The sequence below is a fragment of the Camponotus floridanus genome, unplaced genomic scaffold (assembly GCF_003227725.1).
Source record: "Camponotus floridanus strain SB8 unplaced genomic scaffold, Cflo_v7.5 scaffold103, whole genome shotgun sequence".
NCBI classification, from domain to species: domain Eukaryota; kingdom Metazoa; phylum Arthropoda; class Insecta; order Hymenoptera; family Formicidae; genus Camponotus; species Camponotus floridanus.
In genome coordinates, this window is record NW_020229219.1 from 487900 (window position 1) to 512389 (window position 24490).

General features: G+C 39.5%; 1 protein-coding gene across 1 annotated transcript in view; it reads left to right on the forward strand.

The window, feature by feature from the left end:
• The first annotated feature begins 7886 nt into the window (after positions 1 to 7886).
• Positions 7887 to 24490, forward strand: part of LOC105255370 — a 36812-nt gene continuing 20208 nt past the window's right edge. Inside the window, exons 1-5 of the mRNA XM_025410632.1 lie at positions 7887 to 8501; positions 12292 to 12716; positions 13590 to 14018; positions 14139 to 15841; positions 17397 to 17479. Coding sequence (XP_025266417.1) covers positions 12363 to 12716; positions 13590 to 14018; positions 14139 to 15841; positions 17397 to 17479 — 2569 coding nt within the window. The 5' untranslated portion in view covers positions 7887 to 8501; positions 12292 to 12362. The remainder of the gene's footprint in view (positions 8502 to 12291; positions 12717 to 13589; positions 14019 to 14138; positions 15842 to 17396; positions 17480 to 24490) is intronic.

A 24490-nucleotide genomic window follows, 5' to 3' on the forward strand; every position in this document is an offset into this window, starting at 1 on the left:
TATTTTGTCATATTGATTATATTGGATAAAGATATATAATACTTAATAATTATAATATTAATTATAATTATAAATAATATATAATGATAATTAATTGTTATAATTATTAATTTATTATTAATTTTATATTAGTAACTATAATAATTATAACAAAAATATATAAAATATAATTATAAGAATATATATATAGATACGTATCTTTATATACGTATCGTAAATTTTATTTTTCAAAGTGCTTGAATTTTTCCATGACTGATAATCTGAAAAGGATTATTTAATAATGCGGGCTGTGATAAACTCGCGCTTGAGAAAAATTAATTTATCTTATATTTGTTGAAAAATTATTCTAAACAAAAATATTCGCGGATATTTATAATCTTTTTTTTTTAAATTACAATATTAACAAACAAGATTTAATCTATGGTGATAAATGTCTCTTGTAGCAATATTAAAATTGTTGAAATACGTATATCATATAGAATTATATCATTATATGGCGTTACGATGTTATTAATGTATGCTATCTCTTTTTTTAGAACGCAGTCGCAAATGAAAATAATTATATTATCGATATATAAAATCGATCATCGCTAACTTTTGTCTGTCCAGATAGATAGACGTTACAAATTTCTTTCTTCTTAAAACACGTGTATACAAAGCAATAACTAGAGCTTAAATCCGTGATATGATCGGACCTAATGGAACGTTAGTTTCGTCCGATAATTAGAATAGTACACGCACTACGCTATTTTGCTGACTTTGCTTAATACGAAGTTTTTATATTGGTAATGAGTTCTCTCGCTTATTTTATTTTATTTTCAGCTTTTTTTATTGTGTTGCACATATAACATTAGATTCTATGATTTTCATTATATTATAAATTATATATTATATTTATATATTAGAAATTATACCTTATGTTTTTTCTTTTCCCCCCTTTTAGTTGTTTAATATCCGTTGTAAACGGATAATTCAACTACTGGATGTCGGTTTATTTACTTTACATTGAACACTTGTTTTAATTTTTTGAATAAAATTGATTCGTAATTATTTGTCGCACGGATTTTATTTGTTACCTTTACACTTTTATTTTATTAATGCTCTTGCGCGATTGAACAATAGAAAAATGTTTATCAATATTATTTGTTATCTGTACAATGCAACGCTCATATACATGTATACATCGATGTATAATTGTTACAGAAATTAATTCACACACATTTATAAGAAGATTATATAAATGAAAATTGTTTTCTAATCTAATTAAAAATGATTGAGAGAGGTAATATTGTACATATGTATTCACATTCTCATTCATGAAAGCAGTTTAGATGTCAGTATTAAATTAATTGAGAGCCAAAAAATCTGCCATTAAAAAATAATATGATAGAAGTGTACATATATGTGTGTATATTTGTAAATTGACAATCGGATCGTTTTCATATCAATATCGTTGGCATGGCCATAGGCTGTTCGCAAATAATGCGAATAAAGCTTTATAGATCATGACTGACACAAAAAAATCTCACTTACGTTCCTAATTTTTTCGGAAATATTCGACTGCATGGACAATAATGGCTCTAGTGCGTATACTAGATTTTACGCACCGTAGAGATATGTAAAAAAATAAATATGCGAGAGAAACATCGAGAAAAAAGTAATATTTTTTTACTATATTTTTACTAGATCTTGAAATATGTAAGGCAGAGTATCTCTAATAATTCTATCTAAAATAACTTTTAAAATATTATTAAATCATATTTAATGCATAAAGTTATTATAATTTAACAACATTGATTTTTTTCATGCATCTCGATCATTACTATTATTATTACTACTAGATGGATAAATCTGAAAACATATAGTATAAGAGAGAGATGTGTATAAATATATAGATATATATATAATTGTATACATTTAGATAAACAGCACAATAAAAAAATAATATATTTTATATTTTTCGAATCTTTTTCCTTACACAAAGGAAGATTTTGCAATCATATCTAATAAATTTTTATTGAAACAGAAGAATGAAAAAAATCCGTTTTCCTTTTATCACAAGTTGAGCAGTTAAGATGAGTTTAAGTCAGGAAGCAATGTAAAAAGGAGTATATAATTTCTCTATTATATTTTTTGACTTATGTTTTTATTAATAAGCTATTGACACAGTGGCCTTCCTAGGTCATCGTAAAAATAGAGAAAGAAGAACTAGACTAACAAAGTGGGAATCTCTTTATCACTTTGCCACTTGACAGACTTCGGGAAAACTCAAAAGTGCACAAGAAGGTTCGCTTGACATTTAGACGTATTAACAATTAATACGTGTACACGTGCAATCGATGAAATGTGACCAACTCATACTTATATTCTATTACGATAAATATAATCATGCGCATAAAGTAGACGCACTGCGACTGCTTTCACATCGCGATGCGAATCAAATATTAATTACTTTATATAATATCGACACATACATGTATGTAAAGCAAGACAATTTGAAGATGCGGTGCCGTTATTACCTGTTCCTCAAAGTTTATCTCTCTCCCTCGTCTCCTTTTGCCTTCGTCATCACATTTCCAAGATGTTGAAGAAAAAGAGAGAGGAGAGAAAGAGAAAAGAAAGGAGGAAGAGGAAGAAAAAGAGGGAAATAAGCCATCACCTATGGGCGACTGCATATTACGCTTTTCCCCTTCGCTTCACTTCCTTCTTCCATCCACGGGTATTTTCATGCCGCGCTACTCGATGTCCCGCGTGAAATCTCAGGGTTGTTAACCCCCGCAATGAGGTTGCCGAAAATTTCGCGCCGTAATGGAAGTTTCACTTCGCGGGCCACTTTCATGTCTCTGTATCGCGGAAATTATAGACTCTCTGCCTCTCTAATTATTCGATCGCTCGCATTCCTTCGCCAAACTTTCGATATGACCAATCAAAAGGAACGTTTTGTTATACGACCGACGTTGTCGAAAACTTTCTACCCACCGTCGACGGTGCACCGAATGCACATAAGCGAATCGTGACGATCCATATTTCGAGTGGTCGAGCAAAAAATTTTATGCACACCCGTACGCATTTTATTTTACACTTTTCTTTTGCAGAATATCGAATGCAGAGATATATCGATTGGTAATCTATATTTTTTTATACTGCATAGATATCTGTAATCTGTTATTTTTTAAATACGAGTTCCAGTTTCAAGTTGCAACGGACTAGTTTTTTTTCGCAACTTGTTGAGTAATAATATTTCTACTTTGCGTTATCGCTGATTACGCATCGTACGTCCAATTAAAATAGCGCTGAACCGTTACGGAGCTTCGCTTACCCGATACAATTCATTACTATTACATAAATAATTAGGCAAAGAGATCACTAGTTATATACGAGTCGAATGATTAAAATGCCGGTCTATTAACCGCTAATCGACGTCGATCGTAATTACGCGGCGCAAAGTGGCACGATTCTACGGAAGCGATTTGTTGCTCTCTTTTCTCGGCCTTTCGCGATCTCGCAGCCCTATATCCTGAGAGAAAGAAGAATAAATTTAAAAAAAATTCGAAGGATAATTAAAATTGAAAGGATAATTTTAATTACAATTATTGGGGATGCATTTGTAGTACGTGCATACTTTTACGCAAATCGAAGGAAATATGTCGAATAATTTTCTCGACTATGTAAGACGTGGACAAAAACGTGTGGGACAGAAAGAAGTACAAAACAGCGACCTATTAACCGGCAGTCGGTCGACGTCGTCTAAGCGAAGTGGTACGATTTGGAATGGCGTGTCGAGAACGTGTTGTCCTCTTTCACGAGGGGGTGTCTGTCTACCTGCAGGCGATCGTAAAGTCACCTGCCGCATACCTGTCTGCCTCGCCTGGCTTGGAGGCTGGAGGCGATTGCCACTCGTTCACCTCTCTCGCTATCTCTCATTCTCTCCGTCATCATCGCGAAAAAAACATTCGCTTTCACGAAAGTCCATGTTGCGGCTTCTCGTAGACCTCTCCTCCATTTAGACGTTGCACAGCGTCGCTTTTACGAGACGCAGAGGATGCAAGAGAGGATTCTTCGGTGAAATCCGTGGACTTTTGCTGGCTCTCGCGTTCCTTCCACGAGCGAGGAAGTTACACAAAAACGAGAAAGTCCGTTGCGCGCGCAAAAAATCTCGAGAGCTTTCTGTTAAGATCACTCAAAAGAATGTTTTGCTGATGTAGGTAGATTTCTAGGTGTCATAATAAAAATTAATTTTTTCGTATCTGTTAAAACATTGTTTGCATGTGGAATTTATAGCAACAAATTCTAGTAATGCCTTCTGGCAAATTTAGCTCCCAAATAAAATTAATACGTTAGATAAATATGAAAATTATGATGTCATACTATAGTTAGAATAATTTTGTGAGAAACGATTTTTCTGTGTGCCACAGTCAAACACATACTATTAATCTTAACATGGATAGCATCATAGAAAGATTTTTTTCTAAATTTCACTAACAGTTCAGTATAAAAAAGTCTCTGTCATTTAGATTGATTATATATGCGATGTAACAGTACTTGCTAATTTATCTCAGTTAAGTTTTTGCATCTAGAAATTTATTGCTGTCGTTGCAAGGCCATTTTTTGAATGATATAGATGCGATTGTTATGAACTTTTAATATATATTCTTTTTATAAAAATCCCAAGGAACGGCCTCCCCCAGTTGCCGCCGATCGGAGTCGGAAAAAGTAGTCGGACTGGTCTAGGTCGGCAACGTTAGGTTCGTTAATTCTTTTCGCAGCACGTCGATAATGCGCCCCTTTTTAAGTATCTCCGCCGAGTTATCGGACGAAATTCTTGGCCCCGTTGCACCGTTCTCTCTCGTAACGAGAAGCCACGTAAAGTCGCGATCCACCAGTTCTATCAAATGATTCCTCGGTAGAATCGCGATCACCGTGCCGTTAAACGACCGAATTCGTCACGCTCGCGACCACCGCCCGATCAAAGTCGCCGATTTTCTATCATATATGCGCGATTTCACGCGCTCGTGCGTGAACGCATGTCGCCGCGATTTTACGGTCACGAGACCGACCGTTCGTTAGCGTGCTCCTTATTTGTAAAGTAGATAGTTTTCTTTTTCTTCGTTACATCACGAGAGTTTCACGTTTTTCTATTAAGGTGTAAGAAAATGTTTCAATTCGAGATTATATTTTCGTTTTTCCGAAATAAGAAACTGATAGGCGAGTGTAAAACGTAAAAATAACTTTCCCGGAAAAATCACGATGTATCTTCTGTGAAAATATTAATTATTTCTCTTATCGTTCGTATAAATGGAAAGTTGCGTGAAAGATTTTCCAGCCAGCAGGGCGATAAGCTGTTCACGCTTGGTGCATAGAAACTAAGGAAAAAACGCCGTCTTGGGCTATAATTTTATTGTCGGCGCGAGAAACCAAAACGCGTATGCGTTTGCAGCGGCACTCGTTCCAGCAACCCAGATCTCCGACACGATGGAAATATACCGTTAAAACGCGCTACAACAGGCTTGCAGCCGTTACTCCTCGTTCGACGAAACGTTGGCAGGAATCTCCTCAGTTCCTCTCTCTCTCTTTCTTTTTTTTTCTCTTTTTCTCTCTCGCGTGATCGGTTCGTCCGCAGATCGTTTCGCTATGCGATTCCGCGAGAAAGGATACTCGCAATTTTTACAAATATTCAAGTACATCGATCTATTGCTATGCATGTCTGAAAATTTTATAAGCGTCATTAGGAAAAATGCGATATAAAATAATGTCACGTTAATAATAAAATTATTTCAGAAACGTCACAATTTTATCTCTTGAAATGAAAAGAAAATATTTAAGAAATATATCGCGTTTTAGGTTGACTGTAGCGATTCTCTCCTCTTCTCTCCTACATCTATTTTCACCTACATATGCATCGTGCTATATTGGTGAATTTCCGGCATTCGCACCCGCATATTTTCTTGGCGCTCGCACGATTCAACGAAGCGAAAGTGCTCTTATAGCGCGGCTTATCGTCACCGGTGGGAAAGAGGATGGCATTCAATATGATTCCCGCGGACAGATTCACACTTGTACTCCTTGCTTCTCTGTTACCCGAGTCTCGCGGTTTCGCAAAACGAGACATTACCGCATGTCCGACACGTCTGACGAGATTACGACCGCGAGGTACATCGAGGCGAGAGAGGCGGATCGACGTAACTGGAGTAAGCCTCCTTTTTCCCAGCGTTAATTTTCTCATCGCACGTGATTCCGCGACGCGTCACCTCACGTCATCGCGAGTGATGAGATAGGAGTTCGTTTACCGTTTAAGAATTTTTGCGAATCTGAAACATATTTCCGTATTCAAGTATTGTATATTTCTATTTCGTATGTCGATTCCGAGTTCACATCCACGGCAAGAAATTGTGAAGTCAAAGCCGGTCATTATCGTTTCCTGCGAAGCGATGGCGATATGTCGGAGGCGTTTATGGCGCGATTACCACTCGCGATATATCGCGATCAAATACGTTATTGACGTAACTGGAGTAGCCTTCTCTCCTTTCCTGTCAGCTCTCTCCTCGTGATCGAAACGGCTACGGAAACGACTATCTGCATCCTTAATTCCGATTGTTTTGAAAACTCTGTATGGTATAAATAGAGATAAGATTACGAATTGCTGCTTTGTATATTTTATTTAATTCTATTTTTGAAAAATATGTTTCGTTAATTCTTTTATCTTCGCACTTAATTTAAGAAAAATCCTTCTCTTTTTGAATCTTGATATAATATTGTCAAAAAATCATGACACTTTTAGTAATCGCCAAAAGATTTTAAATGTCATTTTATATTTTTACAAAGCTATTAATCGATTCAGACCCTATGTACACAATTATGCACAAAAACCTTAATAGTTTCCCTGCGATCTCTCGGAGGAAAGAAAATATATATATCTCGAAAAAATATATATATATATATTTCGTCGTTTTAAACTCTTAGCATCAAATAAAAATTAATTGAATAATTTTTTACATTACAGAAAAAATTCAGATCCGAATGGGTTAATGCCATTAATAAGATAGCGTTGTGAAAAGTGCAGAAACTTGACATATGTTTAAGTACTTTCTATTTATATTTTAACATCATAAATCGGTAGTTTTCTAAAAGGAACTGATTCTTACTATTTTGCAGGAACTTTTAGCGGGTCACGAATAAGGACTAGGATGATAAAAATCTGCGTTGGTCTAAAGAACAAATTTACATGTATGTGGCCCAAATGCGTGCGGGAGTTTGAGATTTATTAGACGCATCGAGGTAACATCCAGGCTGAGAAAGATCGTTCCGTGACGCAAAGTAGGAAAGCATAATACACACGGAGAGAAGGCGTATACGAGAGCTCGCCGCCGCCGGCACTTTTCTCCTGGCTAATCGTTATGGAAAGTCCGTGGATAATATGGGACATTGTGCACCGTGCGGAATCTCGCGTAGGATCGAAGCTCCGTCGTCGCTGATGCGAGGCAAATTACATACGCAATAAGCTAGGACACGAGGGACGGCTCGCCGATCGAAAATTAAAATACGCGCGAAAATATTCGCGAAATGTCGCGCGATGTAAAGATACCCGCGTGCTCGCGGATATTGCATCTCGGGGGATGTTCTCTCATAAAACTCTGTGCAGGTTGGTCGGCTGATGCGATATCCGGGGACGCTCTCCGAATGTCGGATTCGTAAAAAATTCCTTCGAGTGATTTTCTCTCGGTTCAAGTTTGACCGTCTTGTTGAAAGTCCGGCAGATAATATGGGACGCAGGTAGAATCTCGTAAGATCAGTTCGGCACGTCGACGACATTACTGAGGAAAGGAGTGGTACACCCGGAGCGAGAGGATGGAGGAACGGTCGCTGTAAAGGAGATTGGCGACCTGACGGGGAGAAAGAGCGGGAGAACGAGAGAAGGGAATGCGCGCGAGTGGGATGGAACGCGCCGAGGTGGGCAAGAGAGAGAGAGAGAGAGAGAGACAGAAGAGAAGACCACGGAATGCCCGAGGTGCACGGACTATGGAGCGAGCGAGAGAAAAAGAGGGACGTTCGAGGGACGGCTCGTAATCAAAGGGGCAACTCGCGGCGCGGAAGAAAGTCAGCCTCACCGAGCGGCTCATCAGTCCGGCACGGTGCGGTGTCCCGAATGCACGTCGATCTTCCGCCGCGTGTCGCTGCCTCGTTGCCACGTGATTCCGCACCAGCGATCGCCACGCAAGCCACGCGAACGCGTTCGTTCACCGGGGCTACCGCCTGCCGACTCCGAAATACTTGGATGCATCCGCGATCGATCGACAGTCGATGCGAGACGGTGAGATAGAGCGGTTCATCGCGTTCTCGAGAGAAAATATTCGCTGGATTTCGCTGGAACGCGTGGATGTAGATCGTTGAAGAGTGTGAAAAGGATTTAAAAAATTCCCAGGTCGATCTGATACAGAGGGTATTGCAGGACGAACGAGCGGCGACGACAAATTTATGCAATGCTCACGAGTGACAGATGAATGGTACGTACGTGATTTGATGATTAATATTTAGAAAATTGTGAAAGATTGCGAGAAAATGGAAGGAAATCGTCATAATATCAAGAAGAAAGTCTAATTTTTTTTCTTGCCTAATTTGTCGGTGGATTTGTAGTGAACTAGGCTTTGAAGAAAGTGCGAAGCATTCCAAAAATGCATGTAAGCGAAATACAAAACGATAGCTATAGAAGAAGAATCTACAAAGATATATGTATATACTAAAAGATTATGTTAGCATTCAATTTTTCATCATTTATAACATTGACGATTACATTAACAGTTACTAATACGTGGAAATGTTTATATATTTGAAAATATTATATTTTATCTCTCTATATGCTTCAAAAGACATAATACGCGTCACTTGTTATCAAAAGAATGTTAATTTAATCCATTTAATGTTATATGTGTATATTATATAGATCCTATAAATATTAAATTGCGTTGGACATTTCTAATAATTTTCTCACGATTTTGTTCAAATTAGAATAACGATTAACTTTGAAACGATCTTTTTGCCCAACTAACGAAAGGACGAAAGGTTCCAAATTTCCATTGTAATTAAAAAAGATCTCTCGAAACCAGTTTCAAAATGTAGGTTTACGACAGTGTTCTTCATGATTTTTTGCTTGCACGGTACATTCCCTTATGCATAAATAATTATTCTCAATTTCGTGAAAGTTTCAACCGCGTGCATATCGCTCCGGGTAGGAAGCGTGCGTTGCAAAAGAAATTATTATGCACGCGCTGAACGTGATTATCCGTCGATCGAAGTATAAAGGGAGAAACGAGCGTTTCAACACCGAGGCGAGGATTTCTGGGATAATATCCGAGCGTGAAAGAAAATATTAAAAATAATAATATTAACTTTGAAGATATTTTCAATGAGATAACATCTCATCGGAGTGGATATTGTCAAAATACTTATAATAAAAAGATATAATCAAGGATCATAAAAACGAGATGTCTTTTTACGGACAAAAACTTCGGTCTTTTTCGACGATTGCACATCTCTTCTCGCTATTAAACCGTCTGCTTGAGGTAAACACGCGTCTTCTCGCCACGCATAAATTACGATTTATTGCATACCCCTCTTCGGATACGCGTCGAAATTGACCGTCGTTTCAAGGATCAGCTAGTCCTATCCCAGCGGGATGAGGGACTCGAATAATGAATGGAGCACGTTGTCAAAATTCACGAAGCGTGTCGGGTGGCGAACGCCAACCAGTTGCATAATGCGGCGTATTGCGGCGTCACGTTTATACCGCTGGGAAAATGCGGAATTCCGAAGGCGCGTACAATCCCATTTCGAGCGCAAACATTTCCACGCGTAACATTCGCGGAATAATGCGTTCGCGCGTGACTTCTTAGATTCGTGCAATTTGCATCCCCGTTAAAGCATTCGCGCTCCCGTCGAGTTTGATTATTTCAATTAACGTTCAACATCGGTACGACGTTACGCGCGAGCGATTCAAGCTTGTACGACATTAACCCCGTCGTATCGCGCCGGGCCTCACGTGCATCCGACTCATTATATCGAAGGCTTACCGTGTGGTCATAATAATTATAGTTGCATGTAAATCCTTTCCCACGCGCGAGCGAATGGAATGTATTAATTAGGAGAGGAAAGCGCACGATTGAATTCCTCGTTGTATTCCTCGTTTCTCTCTTCGATTCCTTCTCGCAAAGTGTCGCGAAAGCTTGTTATATTTCGACGAGAGATATATTGTCGAGTATATAAGATCAAGGATTAAACTGACGTCACTGCGAAGCCTGATTGGACGTGTTTGGGAATCGCGGTTCAGCGATATTTTTACGAGGTTTCAAAGTTTGCCCACGCTCGTTGGAGAACCAACGCGGCAGCGGCATATCGAGAATGTGCCGATCGGCCTGCGGCTACGAATTCCGTTACACGCACTTGTACGGCTCCATGAATCTCCCTACACTCTGCCTACTCTGAAATTTTTATGCTTCATCTGCCTCCGTGATTTTCGACGCTGATTTAAATCCATCGTCAGATCTCGGCGCGAAGCGAAATTATCGATTAAATACGCGTCTTACTTGAAGCAACGTAAAGAGAAGGATGTATATATCAGGTCGATATGCGATGTGGCGAAAGACGTAAAATATCGTCGACGATCGCGAATGCAAGATCAATGCGCAAATAATTTGTAAAAATAAACCAACTCACGCTTCCGACAAGTAATAAACTAATTTCAAAGCGGCAATGTGACGTAGGAAATTGTCGTCGATGCGCTCGATTAATTTCGAGCGGTCGCGCGGAACCTTCTTCGAGTATATTCATTTGCCGAATGTCATTGGCTTTAATGTACTGTTATCTCGTGTACAGTAGTACATATTTTGCTCCATCATGGATAATTTGTATCGCTATTAAATTTTTAGTACCAACATTAATTCTCCTTTCTCGTAAGAGATGATCTCAAAAGAGATGAGAAACGTGCACGAATGTGAAACACATACATTCCGCGATCGTCGGAGGAATCTTCGCGATCAGCTGATTGCTCGACAGTGACCTCGCGGGTCAATCTACTTTCTACTTCTCACATTCTGCCGAGATCAGAGGTGATACAGACGACGGGAGGCTGTGCACGATGTTCCTTCGAGTGGAAGCGGACATACTTTCACGACGACGGATGGTATACATATCGTTTAAATTATCGGGGTACTGATGAGTGAAAACGGATGGAGGCGGCGTTGTTCACCTGCCCGCGGGAGAAAAATAAGCAAAGAGATTTATTAGCCGGGATTAACTCGGAGGGTCTTCTTCAAAGAACGTTTATGACAGCCGCGGAGAATCGCGTCGAGAAAAAAAGTTGTCGACGTGGGAAATTGATCTCTCTAATTTACCGGTTTGTATATCTGACAAATGAAGTAAAAGCAGGCAAGGAAAGCTATTCGATTGAGAAAGCTTTAAAGATGTTAATATTCGACAATTGAAAAATTTAATAGCGATTATAAATTATTTACAAGAGAAAGAGAGATATATCGCTGATATATGCGACGGTTTATGATCTTCAAAATATCTGGCGCAGAATGAAGCGAAGCGATGGCCACGAGTGAAGGTCAGCCGCGGCGAAACAAAATGTCAAGCATAACAGAATACAGCTTACAGTTAGCGCATCTCCCCGAGTATACGAAATACTTCGCTTCGCGTGGACTATAATTTATAGCGACACGTGTCCTGCTTGTTTATAATTCACTCCGCCGCTATCTATGCGTAATAGCGCGATTAGTAAAACGGGCAGGTACGACAAGAAACACGAAAGTTCCGTATTAAGTTGGTCACGCGACTAACGCCGGTATGCAGTCTCGAGATCGCTTAACGATCGTCCGCGATCCTCGGCGTTATATGACACGATTTGTCCGTCGGCTGATATCTAATGTCTGCCGATGAACGATGTCGCGTGTCTCGAGAGTAAATGGATATAACTAGAAAATACAAGACGTCTGAGATGCCTCGAGAAGAAACGTTGGAAATCCTCTCATAGCGAAATGTTTTTACCCTCGCGACGATAGACGACTATATCGAGTGTTTTGTTCGAGAAGAAACGTTGGAAATCCTCTCATAGCGAAATGTTTTTACCCTCGCGACGATAGACGACTATATATCGAGTGTTTTGTTACTTTTCTATACATAGATCTAAAAGCAATTCCCCACGAGATATGTAAACTTAAACAGGTTTCGCGCCTATAAAAGAAACCTGTCTCCCGATTACGCCATAGAATTGTCTACAATGATTTGACCTGTTTTCAGGGAGTGGCCGGCATTCCAGCGGAGCGTAAAAATCGACGAGCTTGCGCCATGAATTAAAATCGATACGAAAAATGGACGTCGCCAAGGCCACAACGGAGGACTTTGTGACGGTGGTCAGCGTCGGCAGTCAGCCGACGTCGGAGAATTTCGTGACCGTTCTGTCGATCGGCAACGGGAAGAAGAGCGATGCCGGAGAGTCGTCGGTGTCGTGCAAGAACGAAGGGACGAACGGGATGGACGGACACCTCGAGGAGGAGGTCGAGATTTTCAGGCTGCCCGGGGAACGTCTCGGTTTCGGACTCAAATTCGAGGGCGGAAATAAGACGTCCGAGAGGGTCAGGAGACTGTTCGTGCAAAGCTGCGCGGAGCAGAGTCCGGCCAGCAGAGCCAAGTGTTCGTGGGGCGCTCTAGGCGAGGGAGACGAGGTAATAATAATATATTCCGAGAAAAGTGTTGGATATTTTTTTTTTTCTCTTACTTTCGATCTTCCTATATTTATTTTTCCCGAGAGAAAAGCTGTTAGATACGCGCGAGCAAAGCTTTCTTAATCTTGTTTCTCTCGCGTTAACGAGAGGCTAATAACACCGACCGCTTTCGCTGATATGATATTTCGTGCCGTAACACGCGTATAACGAATTCAAGAAAGTAGCATTCATGAACATGTATGATTTCATTCAATCTTAACGGTACGTGAAATCTATCGCGCGTCATTACGTGTCGCTTTCAATTACGGAACCGACAGGTTCCCTCTTGCAATGGATAAGGATCACAATGACTAGTCGCTAGATTCCTGCTGATATTTCAATGAATCGGTGTAATGACTGACGTGCAATTATTCGCACGCATCGGGCCGCGACGCGCTTGCACCTGTGGCGTAATGTCAGCTTGAATGCATGAGAAAAGGAGAGAAAGGAAAGAAAATCTTTCTCGAATTTACGTGCCCCGACATATTTTTCGCCGAGAAAAAGATTGACTTTAATCGTACAGAGTGTCCGTGTTTTAAAATTAAGGTCGCGAATTGTGGGAATATTAGTATTTACATACTATTTATTATAATATTAATTGTGGGAATAGTATGCGTCTAGCATGTGTATTTACATTTTGTGGAACAGCGGAACAAATTGTAAATACACTCTTCCTCCGGCTCCCACGATGCACTCTGTCATCTATATGATTTTCAAGACCTACTTCCTGCGTAATAACTCTCAGGAATGCTTCCCTCTCATCTCCATTCCTTGTTTACATTGCAAATTATTTGCAGGCAATAATAGAGATAATAAGATTCATCTATTTCGTAGGTACTTTCGATCGACAGTGTACCGGTGACACACATGACCCGATTGGATTGTGTAAGGAGGTTGAAGGAGTCGCAATTGGTCATCAGGCTGATGGTGAGATGCCGCGGCGCTCTCAGACCCGAAGTGGTGAGCGCCGAGAGAAAAATCGAGAGGAACAAAGTGCCGCCGGAACTGCCCGCGGCACCCCCGCCGGTACCGCCGCGGAAGCTGAGACAGCCACGAGGACCCGCAGACGGCGAAGCGAATCCTAGCCCCGTCAAGAAATCGTGGGACAGCCCAAAATCGCCGGCTTCGCAGACCGGAAGCGCGAAAGTAAGCTCGTACGAGAGTTGCGAATCCTCGCCGAGAAGCATCAACGGATCATCGCATCAAGAGATGTCGAAGGAATCACCGAAAAACCGCTCGCCGGAGTTTACGAAATCGAAGCAGGTTGTAATCGAATAAGAAAATAATTTGAAATTTAAAAGTGAAAACTGAATTAAAATATTATACAAAAGATATAAGAAGTTTCCTTCTTCCTTTGAGTGAAAGAGATGTTTGTCCTTCTAGGAACCGCCGGAAGCGATGGTTTATCTGGACGCGCGATCGCAATGCGGCTCCACGCACGGCAGCACGTCCGATGACACCGGCAGCTCCATGTCCACCGTGATGGATAGATTCTCGACGATGTCCGATCGCGTGTCGACCATCTCCACGACGTCCACGGCGTCGACCACCGGCTCCGAACAACCGAGCGAACTCGCGGGCGTCGATCGAGACCCCGAGCGATCCTCGTCCGATCGGGACGTTCTGCTGTCGCGAGCGATCTGTCCACTCGAGATGCTCGAGAGGGACTTTACGAATCCGCCCGATTACCTGCTACGTCGTCTCGCCAATTCCGAGGCGGTGACGCACGTGGAGTCGCGGGGCGAAGTCGAGCGTATCACGGCGGTAGTCGCGCCGAACACGGTGCTAATCGAGGAAACCATCACCCTTCAGCCGCCGCTCAGTTTCCAGGACGCCCCGTTGAGTTACGGACACGAGGCCAGGCCAGATCTCTTCTACACGGCCGACTTGGCCGCCGACTCGACGACGCATTTCAGGCCAATTAAGGATGATGTGGAGCTCGTGGAGCGCGTCAACGGCAGCGTCCATGAGGAGATGCGCGTTTCCGGTACGGAAAGAAGCAACGGTATCAGATTGTCGCCGCCACCGTTGCCGGCTAGAAATCACGTTAATAGGATTTGCGTGAATCAAACGAGCGAATCTGGAAACGACGCGCGAATCTCAGAAACGGTGCCCGTCTCGCCCGAGAAGGAACCTTCGGAAGCTCCTTTGTTACCCCCGAAACCGCTGCCGAGGAAAGACGTTAAGGCTAGACGGAAAAGGCCACCTCCGCCACCTCCACCACCGATTATAACGCCACGAAGAGAAATCAAATCTTCACCATCAATCGAGTCGAATCATCTGGCGGAGACGGAAGATGTTTCGCAAGTCAAGAGCGCAGAGTGCGTTAAACCAGGATTATGCGACTCGTTAAGCAAAAATAACGTTTTCCAAAATTCAACTGAAATTTCAACTGAAGGATTCGAAAATTCAAATGGAAACGGCGACAGAGAATCTAATGCAAAGAACGTTTACCTTGCTGATGAGAAAGTCCAAACTGCAAGTTCTAGTGAAGATACACAAACCAACAAAGTACTTGAAATTATTGAAATCAGGATGGCCAAAGGTTTGAAGTCGAATCAGAAGGAGGAAATCGCAAGGCATGAACCAAATAGTATTTCGGAAACGACGAATTGTGAACAGAATGGAATTAAAGATAAAGTAGCGGATAGAAACAAACAAGATCAATCTCAATCTATGAATAATTCGATTGGAATTTCGACGGAACAAAATTCGAGTTTAGAACCGACAGATAAACACGTTGACGAGTCAAATAACGAAGAGGAAAAGCATTTTGACTCGGAAAATCTTTATCGAGAAGGAATTCGGACAAATGATGACGAGGATATTTTCAAGGAAGTATTTCCGTTAGAAGATACTTTATCGATCGATAATTCTATGCTGCGAGAAAGCGAGGACGACGAAACGTATCGATCATTGGACGAGATAAACGATGATATGAAAAATCCGGATGTGAATCGCATGCTGGAGGAAGTTGTGGAAGAAGGAGACACGACCGATGAAAGCGATGATGGCGATTATTACTGGCAAAGCAATCTCGCCACTATCGGCGAAGAGGAAGAGACTTCCTTGGAGTATGTGAACGCGTGAGTTTGAATTATAAATTCCAATCTTTCAATAGAAAATATTACTCGATTTATTAAGTTTTTTAAATGCAAAAAAAAACAGGATAATCTTACCCTATAAATTTTTTATTTTAAGCTATTTTACAATATTATAGCTATCATAGTATCATATACATCGATATATTGGAGAAGTTTTATTGCAATCATAAAAGTATTAAGTATATTATTAAAACTCGCACAAAAAGATTTAATTACAATTAATAAGATAATTAAAAAATACGACACCAATGTATATTGTAAAAAATTGTGAATTAAATCATTAAAAAAAATCTATCGAATATTTTTCAATATATTTATTCAAATTTAAAGTAGTTTCTTCTAGATCGCTAAATACAAATCTATCTAATTACGCTCATTACAATTCAGAAAGTCTAAATGACAAAGTTGATAAAAATCTGATAGTTGTTTTTAATTTTGACACTTTGTTAATGATTTCGTCATTTTGAGTTTGTCAATGTTGATATCAGATGTCAATATATATTATACTCAGCAATTTGAAAAACTCTTAAATTTAAATAAATATATTAAAAATATTTAATATAAATTTTTAGCACTTTAATTCATAATATTCGTAATAAACTATTCATATTTAATCATAAATATGTTGTTGTAATCGATATTAATAAATACATTTAGAAAGCTAAAAATTTTAGCATATTTAATCTTGGTTACAATAAAATCTCCAATACGTCATATTATAATATCAGAATAGTTTTTTTAGTGAATAAAACAGCACATATCAAAGTTGAAATCTTACTTAATTAAACTGTTGAAAATGATTACTGTTTTTTTTTCTTGAAATATATTATATGAAAGAGAGAAAATCATAATATAACATTCGGGATTTATATCTCTACTTTCTCCATGCATTGCATCTTAGAATCCTCTCGATATTAATGTGCAATACGAATAGCAATTACAGTTGTGTACAAAGCTAATCAGGATAATTCCGCTTATTTGCTTGAGCAAAGTACAGCTAGATGAATCGCTGGGAATTGTGTCGAGAAATATACGACTGTAGAAGCCGTTGCGACGCAGCGCCGCGCGCAAATAAATCTCTAAAAGAAATTAATTCACTTTCCTCATGGGTTACCCGGATTACCTGCCGCGGCATGTGGAGAAAAGGTTAATTGACCGTTCTAAGAATAGGAAAGAGGGCTGTCGATTACTGAGAATCGAACCGAGTCGTTTGACTCGGCCGTCCCACGGAGGTGAACGCCTCCATGCAAATGCTCGACATTTGCTTATTGCTTCGAACAGCAATCTCTCCTTCTTTGCATGACGTTGCAATCACCTTTTTTAAACTTATCTGAATAGCGATTGCCGCTTATTAAAGCTCTCAATAGGTCTCTCCGACGTTAAAATATAACGGGTTATATCATTAATTATTTGTTATGGAGTTTATAGAATTTTTTATTTTTTTATATCACGTGCGAAATGTAACGAAGGATAAACTACAAAGAGCATGGCCATTTCCAAGCAGCCCAAAAGAGATATTTTCTCTGATTTGTTACAGCAACTCAGACGATTCCAGCAAACTGGCGACCGAGCCGGAAGAATCATCTCCCGCAATCAAGAAAGATGCGTTCGTTAAAAACGGTGAGTCTGTTCTACCATATTACTAATTAAGCTTTTAATTAACCCTCAAAATATGATTTGAGTCAATAAAACGCAATTTATCCAATTAACGCAAGAATGCGAGGCCAGCGCGGAACGATTAGAGATCCGCTCGTTAATATCAAAGGCAACAAATCAGGCATTTGTGTCTATTGAGGCTGATTGCGTAGAAAAAAAATTAGCACTGTCGCCAATCGGGGCGATCTTGAACCAATTAATTAATCAATCTCGCTTTCGATGGCATCATATCGTTGACGTCTCATCAAAACGTCCTTTGACTCAAAGTGTCGTCATTATTAATGAGAACGAGAGAACGGGAAATCCTGTGACACACTCGCGGAGGACACCCGGTATACGCGCCCACGCTACCGTGGCACGCCGCCGTCGAGCTTTATAAAGGTTACGCATTAATCACCTTGCGTTACGCGCCGGTATACGGTTCTCCGGTTTCGCGCGGGCGCGAATGCATTCAAAACGGAGGCAGGCCGCGAATCGAGGCAAAGGCGCGCCTTCCTCTCGCCGGGAGAGATTATTATTCACCGACGTGCATTCCGGTATTTTTTTCACGCGGATGACTAGACGTACACGCGCGATTTCTTCTCCGCGATATATGTGTGCAAAACGCACAGTCTTCTACCCGAGACGTCTTTCGGATGCTTGTTCTGTGCTGAACAGATTTTTTATTAGGATAGAGATATTCTAATAACTTTGGCGACACCATTTAAGTATAGATAAGTATAGATTTAAATATAGATAAATATGTTAGCTATTTTTTGCAGCGAAACATAATGCAAATTTTGGTATAAAAACGTTTATCATTTAAATTAAATTATGAAATTAAAAATAAATTGTTAAGAAACTAAAAAGTTTTCAAAAACTGATAAATTTAATTAAAATAAATTTACCTAAACAATACATACACATAAATTCATTAAAAATAAATGCGAGAAAAGCGAGAAATTGCAAGAGATCTTAATCTGAGATCTGAATCGAATGCATTTTCGATTAAAAATTAATGCGTGAGATTCGTCCTTTTTTCTAGAAAAAAATCTAATTTATTTCAATCTAATTTTTCTTAAATAATTCTATCACATTTAATTATATATAATATAGATAAAATAATATTAAATTTAGCTGATTTTGGCTCTATTTTACGTTTCACTATTACACCTTACTTTTATTAATAGATCGAAAAGAAACAATCGCAATTTGTTTTTATCATCAATCTCAGCGTTTAAAACATTTTGAAAAAAACATTATCATATCGTGTCGCCAAAGTTATCGAAATCTCCCCTCATGTGTTCCTTATAATTTCTACATATACTACTTGAAGAAATCTCTCCGCGATTTCCCGTGAATATGGAAGTGCTTATCTGCAATGAGATATTTGCGTAATATCTGCTCTTCGCAAGAACCATTTAGAGAGATACGTTATTACCCCGCTATCGTCTCGTTTCATCATAAATTGTAAGGGAAAAATAAGTATTCTTCTCGTCAATGTAGATCGATGATCGATCGATCGATCGAGAATGGTTATCCCAGCGTAAAAGTACCGGAAATCGTGCACCGAGCGTGTATACGATAGTAATAATTTACATATACGGTGAAGTATATATTATCAAAAGCAATGATATGGCGCATACACGCAGCAATCGCGTAATACATATAGATTCCCTCTTTCATTTTTTTCCACGCGTTTCCTTTCAAGATAGTAGATGCGTACGTACCAGAGAAAAATCCGAAAGGGAACAGAGAAGTTTACTATAATGAGAGAAATTACACGAGAGGGGATAATAAACGTTCGTGCAATAATTAATTTGTACGATATCTTTTTTAGAGACGTATCGCTCGCGCGCGTTACGACATCGGAAACGACTTGCTATAATTTTCCAACGACGAGCTTTCGCTTCCCGCGCGATGTCGACATCGCCTTTATACGGGATCTCTTTCTCTCTTGTCTTTTTTCATCTCCTCTTGCAACGCGAATGGCGCGATTCATGAAGCGAAACGCATACGATAAAGAGTGGATCTCCAACCGAGGAGACTTTACCGTAGCCGGACGCTTTGCGTTAAGCGGAAAATAAGGAAATTCCGCGACCGGCGCTCCTTCACTCGCTCGAACGGGATGAATTCCCGACCCGCCAGGTGGGTGTGAGAACAAAACCGTTAAGAGAATAATTCGAGAATCGCCTAGCAAACGCGAGCTCTCTACACTCGCATCCTCGCGCGCGAGACTCACATTAAACGCGAAAATTTACGGTCAGGTCGATCATCTTTTCCAGCAAGCACCGTCGTTTCTCATTAAATACAGAATCATAAAAATTCGCACGGTATTCATCAGTTATATCAGTTCGAGTTTCTTTTATTTTAATGATAATGTTTTAATCAAAAGCTGTTAAAATTATTCAATTTTTCTCAAATTAAGTTCGAGTTTCTCAATTATTTTATATTCGATTATATTATCATTATACTAAAATTATCTCAATAATATATTGACTAATATAGTGATATTTTTTATTTAAACCGTAGCGTTGCATGCAATGTGTCATCGTATCTTCAATATTGAATAATTAAATGAGATCAAGTCGACAATTCTCAAGAGTTTTCTTAACGATAAATTAATTATATACATATCTAACATTGACATTTCGTGACAACTTCGATCTGGCATCTCGCGCGCGAGCGTCGCACACACCCGTTATAAGAGATGGACACGGCTGATCGCGGGTCCGGCAAAGCTTACCAGTCACAACAATATGGCGGTTGCCCAGCGGTCCCAAGCCGCAGCCTCCGAGTCGTCCAAGCTCTTCCAGTGGCTGACCGCGCTCAAGGTCCCATTCCCCCTTAATCGCCTTCCTTTTCTCGATCTTTCACTTGGTTCACTTCCAATCGAAGAGACGGCGATCTCTGACGCACATACTTGCGTACTGACGTACGTCTGTACGCGCGATCGCAGAAGACGGCATTCCACGACGCGGTCCAACCATCGGACCCTTTGTATGTGCATAGTATACTGGAAGATAACAAACGAGTCGCTGAAACTCATACAAATCTAACTGCCACATCGACATCGACATTTCTCACCGAGAGACAGCCCCTTCGAATTTCTTTAAAGCCAGAATTTCGATCTTGATCGATATGCACGTCATTTTATATCGATTCTCCTTGGAAATGATTTTTAAAGAGAAAGAAACAGAGGGAGAGAGAATAACGTTTATTTATTTAAATTTCAATCATTACTCCAGCAATTATTAGGAAATTGATGACTCGAAGAAAGATACAATGACATGATTGTTTAAGATAGATCGATTCTACGTCGCCTCGAGCGGAATGAAAAATGAGGATCGTTAACGTAACATGCCACTGTGCGATCGCTCGTTATAGATCTTTCGTCTGCGAGGCGATTCGGACGATTCGTTTGTCCGCATTACGCAATTATGCGACCTAAAATTATACAAACGGAAAGTACGTTCCGTAATTTCAGTCGAACCATGCATTAACGACCGGCTCTTAAGAGGATCGACCTTTCCCAGGCAATCTGACGCCCGTTTCAATTTGCGATTGCAAAGGGCGATGATTAGTCTTGACCTTCCCAGGGAAGCTTTCGATCCCGAAGTAATTAGCGGACATTGATACTGCGAAGTGCTTTCTGTTAAATCGTTGATGTGCATAAATTCACCAGACAGCCACCATTTTACTCTATCATCGCGATAAAACAGCCTTAAGATTATTTGCGCGCGATGTCAATTTTAATCTACGATCGTAACGGATCGCAATCTCGGATTACATAGAAAATGATGCGCCATTCAAAACTCAACGGAACATTCGCGGATATGCATACTATGTGCAAAAGCCACAATCAGAGAGATTATTCGCACAGAATAACGGGTCGAAATGAGATATTTGCTAAATTTAAAAATATGAAACAAGAGTAAAATTTTTATCGAAAAGAACTGTTTTTTACATTAATTTTCACATTTCATATTGAAATTTTACATTTTCCAAGATTAATCAATGCGATAATTACGAGACAGCTGATTTCGATTGAATTTTGCGAACGCGATTCACGCGAGAGAATCGGATCATATTTTTTTTTGCCACATTCGTGTCGAAAGAATTCCGCATTCGATCTGACTCGCAAAGTACACTTAATGCGTCCGATCGAACGAACTGCATTCCATCGCGCCAGCTCGAACGGTGCACGCGGTATGAACCCACCTAAAGACGACTCGCCCCGTTCAGGATCGACCGGTATCAACAAATTCAACCGAGTGCTTCTCGCGGCCGTTGAACGTTGAAAATAACGATCGGCGCGGCAAATGGAAATCCGCCGTGAATTATGTCACTTTACGCATTTTAGCAAATTGAAGAGCAGAAAGGCATTCCAGATAGGTATCGGGTCGCGCTTGAGAAAGTCAATATCGAAGAGAATTATAGCGACAGTTATTGTTATTCGTCTGGCATGCGGGAGCGTGTCGGAGAGAAAGAGAGAGAAGAGGACAGACATTTCAGTTCGTCGAGTCAGGTCAGCTGCGGTTTGAAAGGATCTACTATGCGCCTACATAGGCATATCGAATACAAGATCCGAGAGACGACATTCCGTTGCCGGCAACCCGGAAGCGGTCCGCGTGCGGCGACGTCGATATAATTAGTTACGATATGCCTCGTACTTAAGATGCGTAGAGACCGATCCGCAAAGCTGACGAGCGACAGGATTACTTGCACTTTGAAAAAAACGCTAATCGTTCGATCGGAGATAAAGTATAAATAAACGCGCATCGTTACATCTTCTTCTCGCGACGATCGTCTTAACGTAACATGCCCGTTAGTTTACACCCGTTTTTTATGAATCTTTATATAAAATATTTCTACAGTTACAAGTCGGCTTACATAGAGGCAAAACCGATTTGTTATAAAATTCTTAGATGCAGTTACCTCGAATATATAACGGATAATTAAGAAATTAGAAATCTTTTCATCATTCTATGTTTTATTGTGATGAAACATTTAGTTTGAGAAAAAGATTCTTTCACAGTCGATTGAAACTCTATTGACCCTTGCAGCCGCGATTCAATTTATTATTACTAATTAGATATTTTTGAATCAAGCCCTAAAATATTGAGATATTTATAAAAATAAATTTAAGATAAACATTTTTTAATGGGTGATATATAATCGCTAACGTAATCTGTCTTTAAATGTAACGATTAAATAATTTTATTTTATTCTGAAAATCTCCCTTTAGGTTTTTCATATTAATATGATAAGAGAAAAATAGAATATTTTCCTCTCTGCCACTGAACTGTAGAAACATATCGGTGAACAACTTTAAATCATCAGTCTCGTTCGACAATGAATAAGCCTTGACGTGCGTAAATCCAATATTATCGTCACGTTCGGGATATCGGTCCACCACGCATGGCACGCATGCAAATGTCCCTCGGATAGCGGTAATCCCTTACATGTCATGTGTTTACAAATACTAATGGAAAATCGCGAGTGTCGAGTGCCTGTAGAGTAGATTGAAAACCCTTTCGACATCATCTACGAGACTCGTTTTATGGAAATCTCTCGGTGAAGAGAGCGGGACTTCCGCTTTTCGCTTCGCGGAACGCTTAATGAAAACTTCAGCTTATAATTACGTTATATCACGTTGCGTCACGTTCAACGTGTGGCATAATATATAATTCAATAACGTTACGTAATACGATGACACCACGAGATACAATCGAAGCCTTCGATATCCGAGCGTCGCGCATTTTAAAGTATATTTACGTCCTATTTTATTTTCGTTAAAATATCACGCAATCGCGGTCTATCAAATTTCATTCGATAAATCGAATCTGATAACACAAGTCACACTCTTCCGTGACTTGGAATGCGTCTCGTGAAATACCTCGCTCGTATGATGAATAAGAAATAGCCGACCGTATAGGAGAGGGAGGGGGAGGGGGGGGGTCGGCGAGCTTTCATAAAGTGCACTTCAACCGGCTCCGTTTTATGGCACACCGAACACACGCGCTTCGACTCGAGGAAATTTGAGCCTTCAAAGGCCAGCTAACTTCTTTTTAGCGACCACCCGAGTTCCGTGACTTATGCCACGGACAGTGATGCCCAAACAAAGATCTTTTATTATATATATACACATACAACGTGATGTTATTATGTAATATAGGACGTTGAGAATAATACGTTGAGAAATTTGTATAGAGAAGAAAGAAATTTGTATAGAAAAGAAAAAAATTTCTCATGCAAAATATTTACAGATATATAAATATTTATTTTACATATATATTTTATATATATATAATGTGTGTGTGTGTATCGCAATATTGTTATGCAATATAAGATAGATTGGAAAATAATACAACTGATAGGAAGTAATTTCTGATACAATAAGTTGAAATTATAGAATAAATTATTTCATATGCTCTTGTTTTTTTTTCAAGGAAATTGAATTTAGAATTTGATCAATTAATATATTTGCTCTTTTTTTTAATTTGAATGGAGCCTCTGATAATTTAACAAATATTCAGAGATAGAGAGAAAAGAGCTGCATTTTTAAAAATTATGAAATTATTACAATGTAAAATAAAATATTATATTTTATAAAATAGAATCGATATATAAATACATATGATCTACGTTAAATTATCGCATTGATATGATTTCGTAAAAAAAGTTATTTCTAGCTCCTTCTTCCGCATATTTTACATTTTTGTAAAAAGCGTTTAGAATGCAAATTTATGAAAGACATGACAAGATAAAATGACCTTTACTAACTAACTTAGAAAGGCAATCAAGCGAAAGAGTGTTACATACACTCGGCTAGATGGATATAAGAATCTCGATATAGAGACATAATATCGAAATCTATCTTTCAACAATTTAGCTCGTATTGTGTGTACGTATTGCGCGACTCCCTGTGGATCGCGAAACGATTTATCAAATTCGATCTTTTCGGTTTCGAAACGTATCTCGCAACAATGAAAA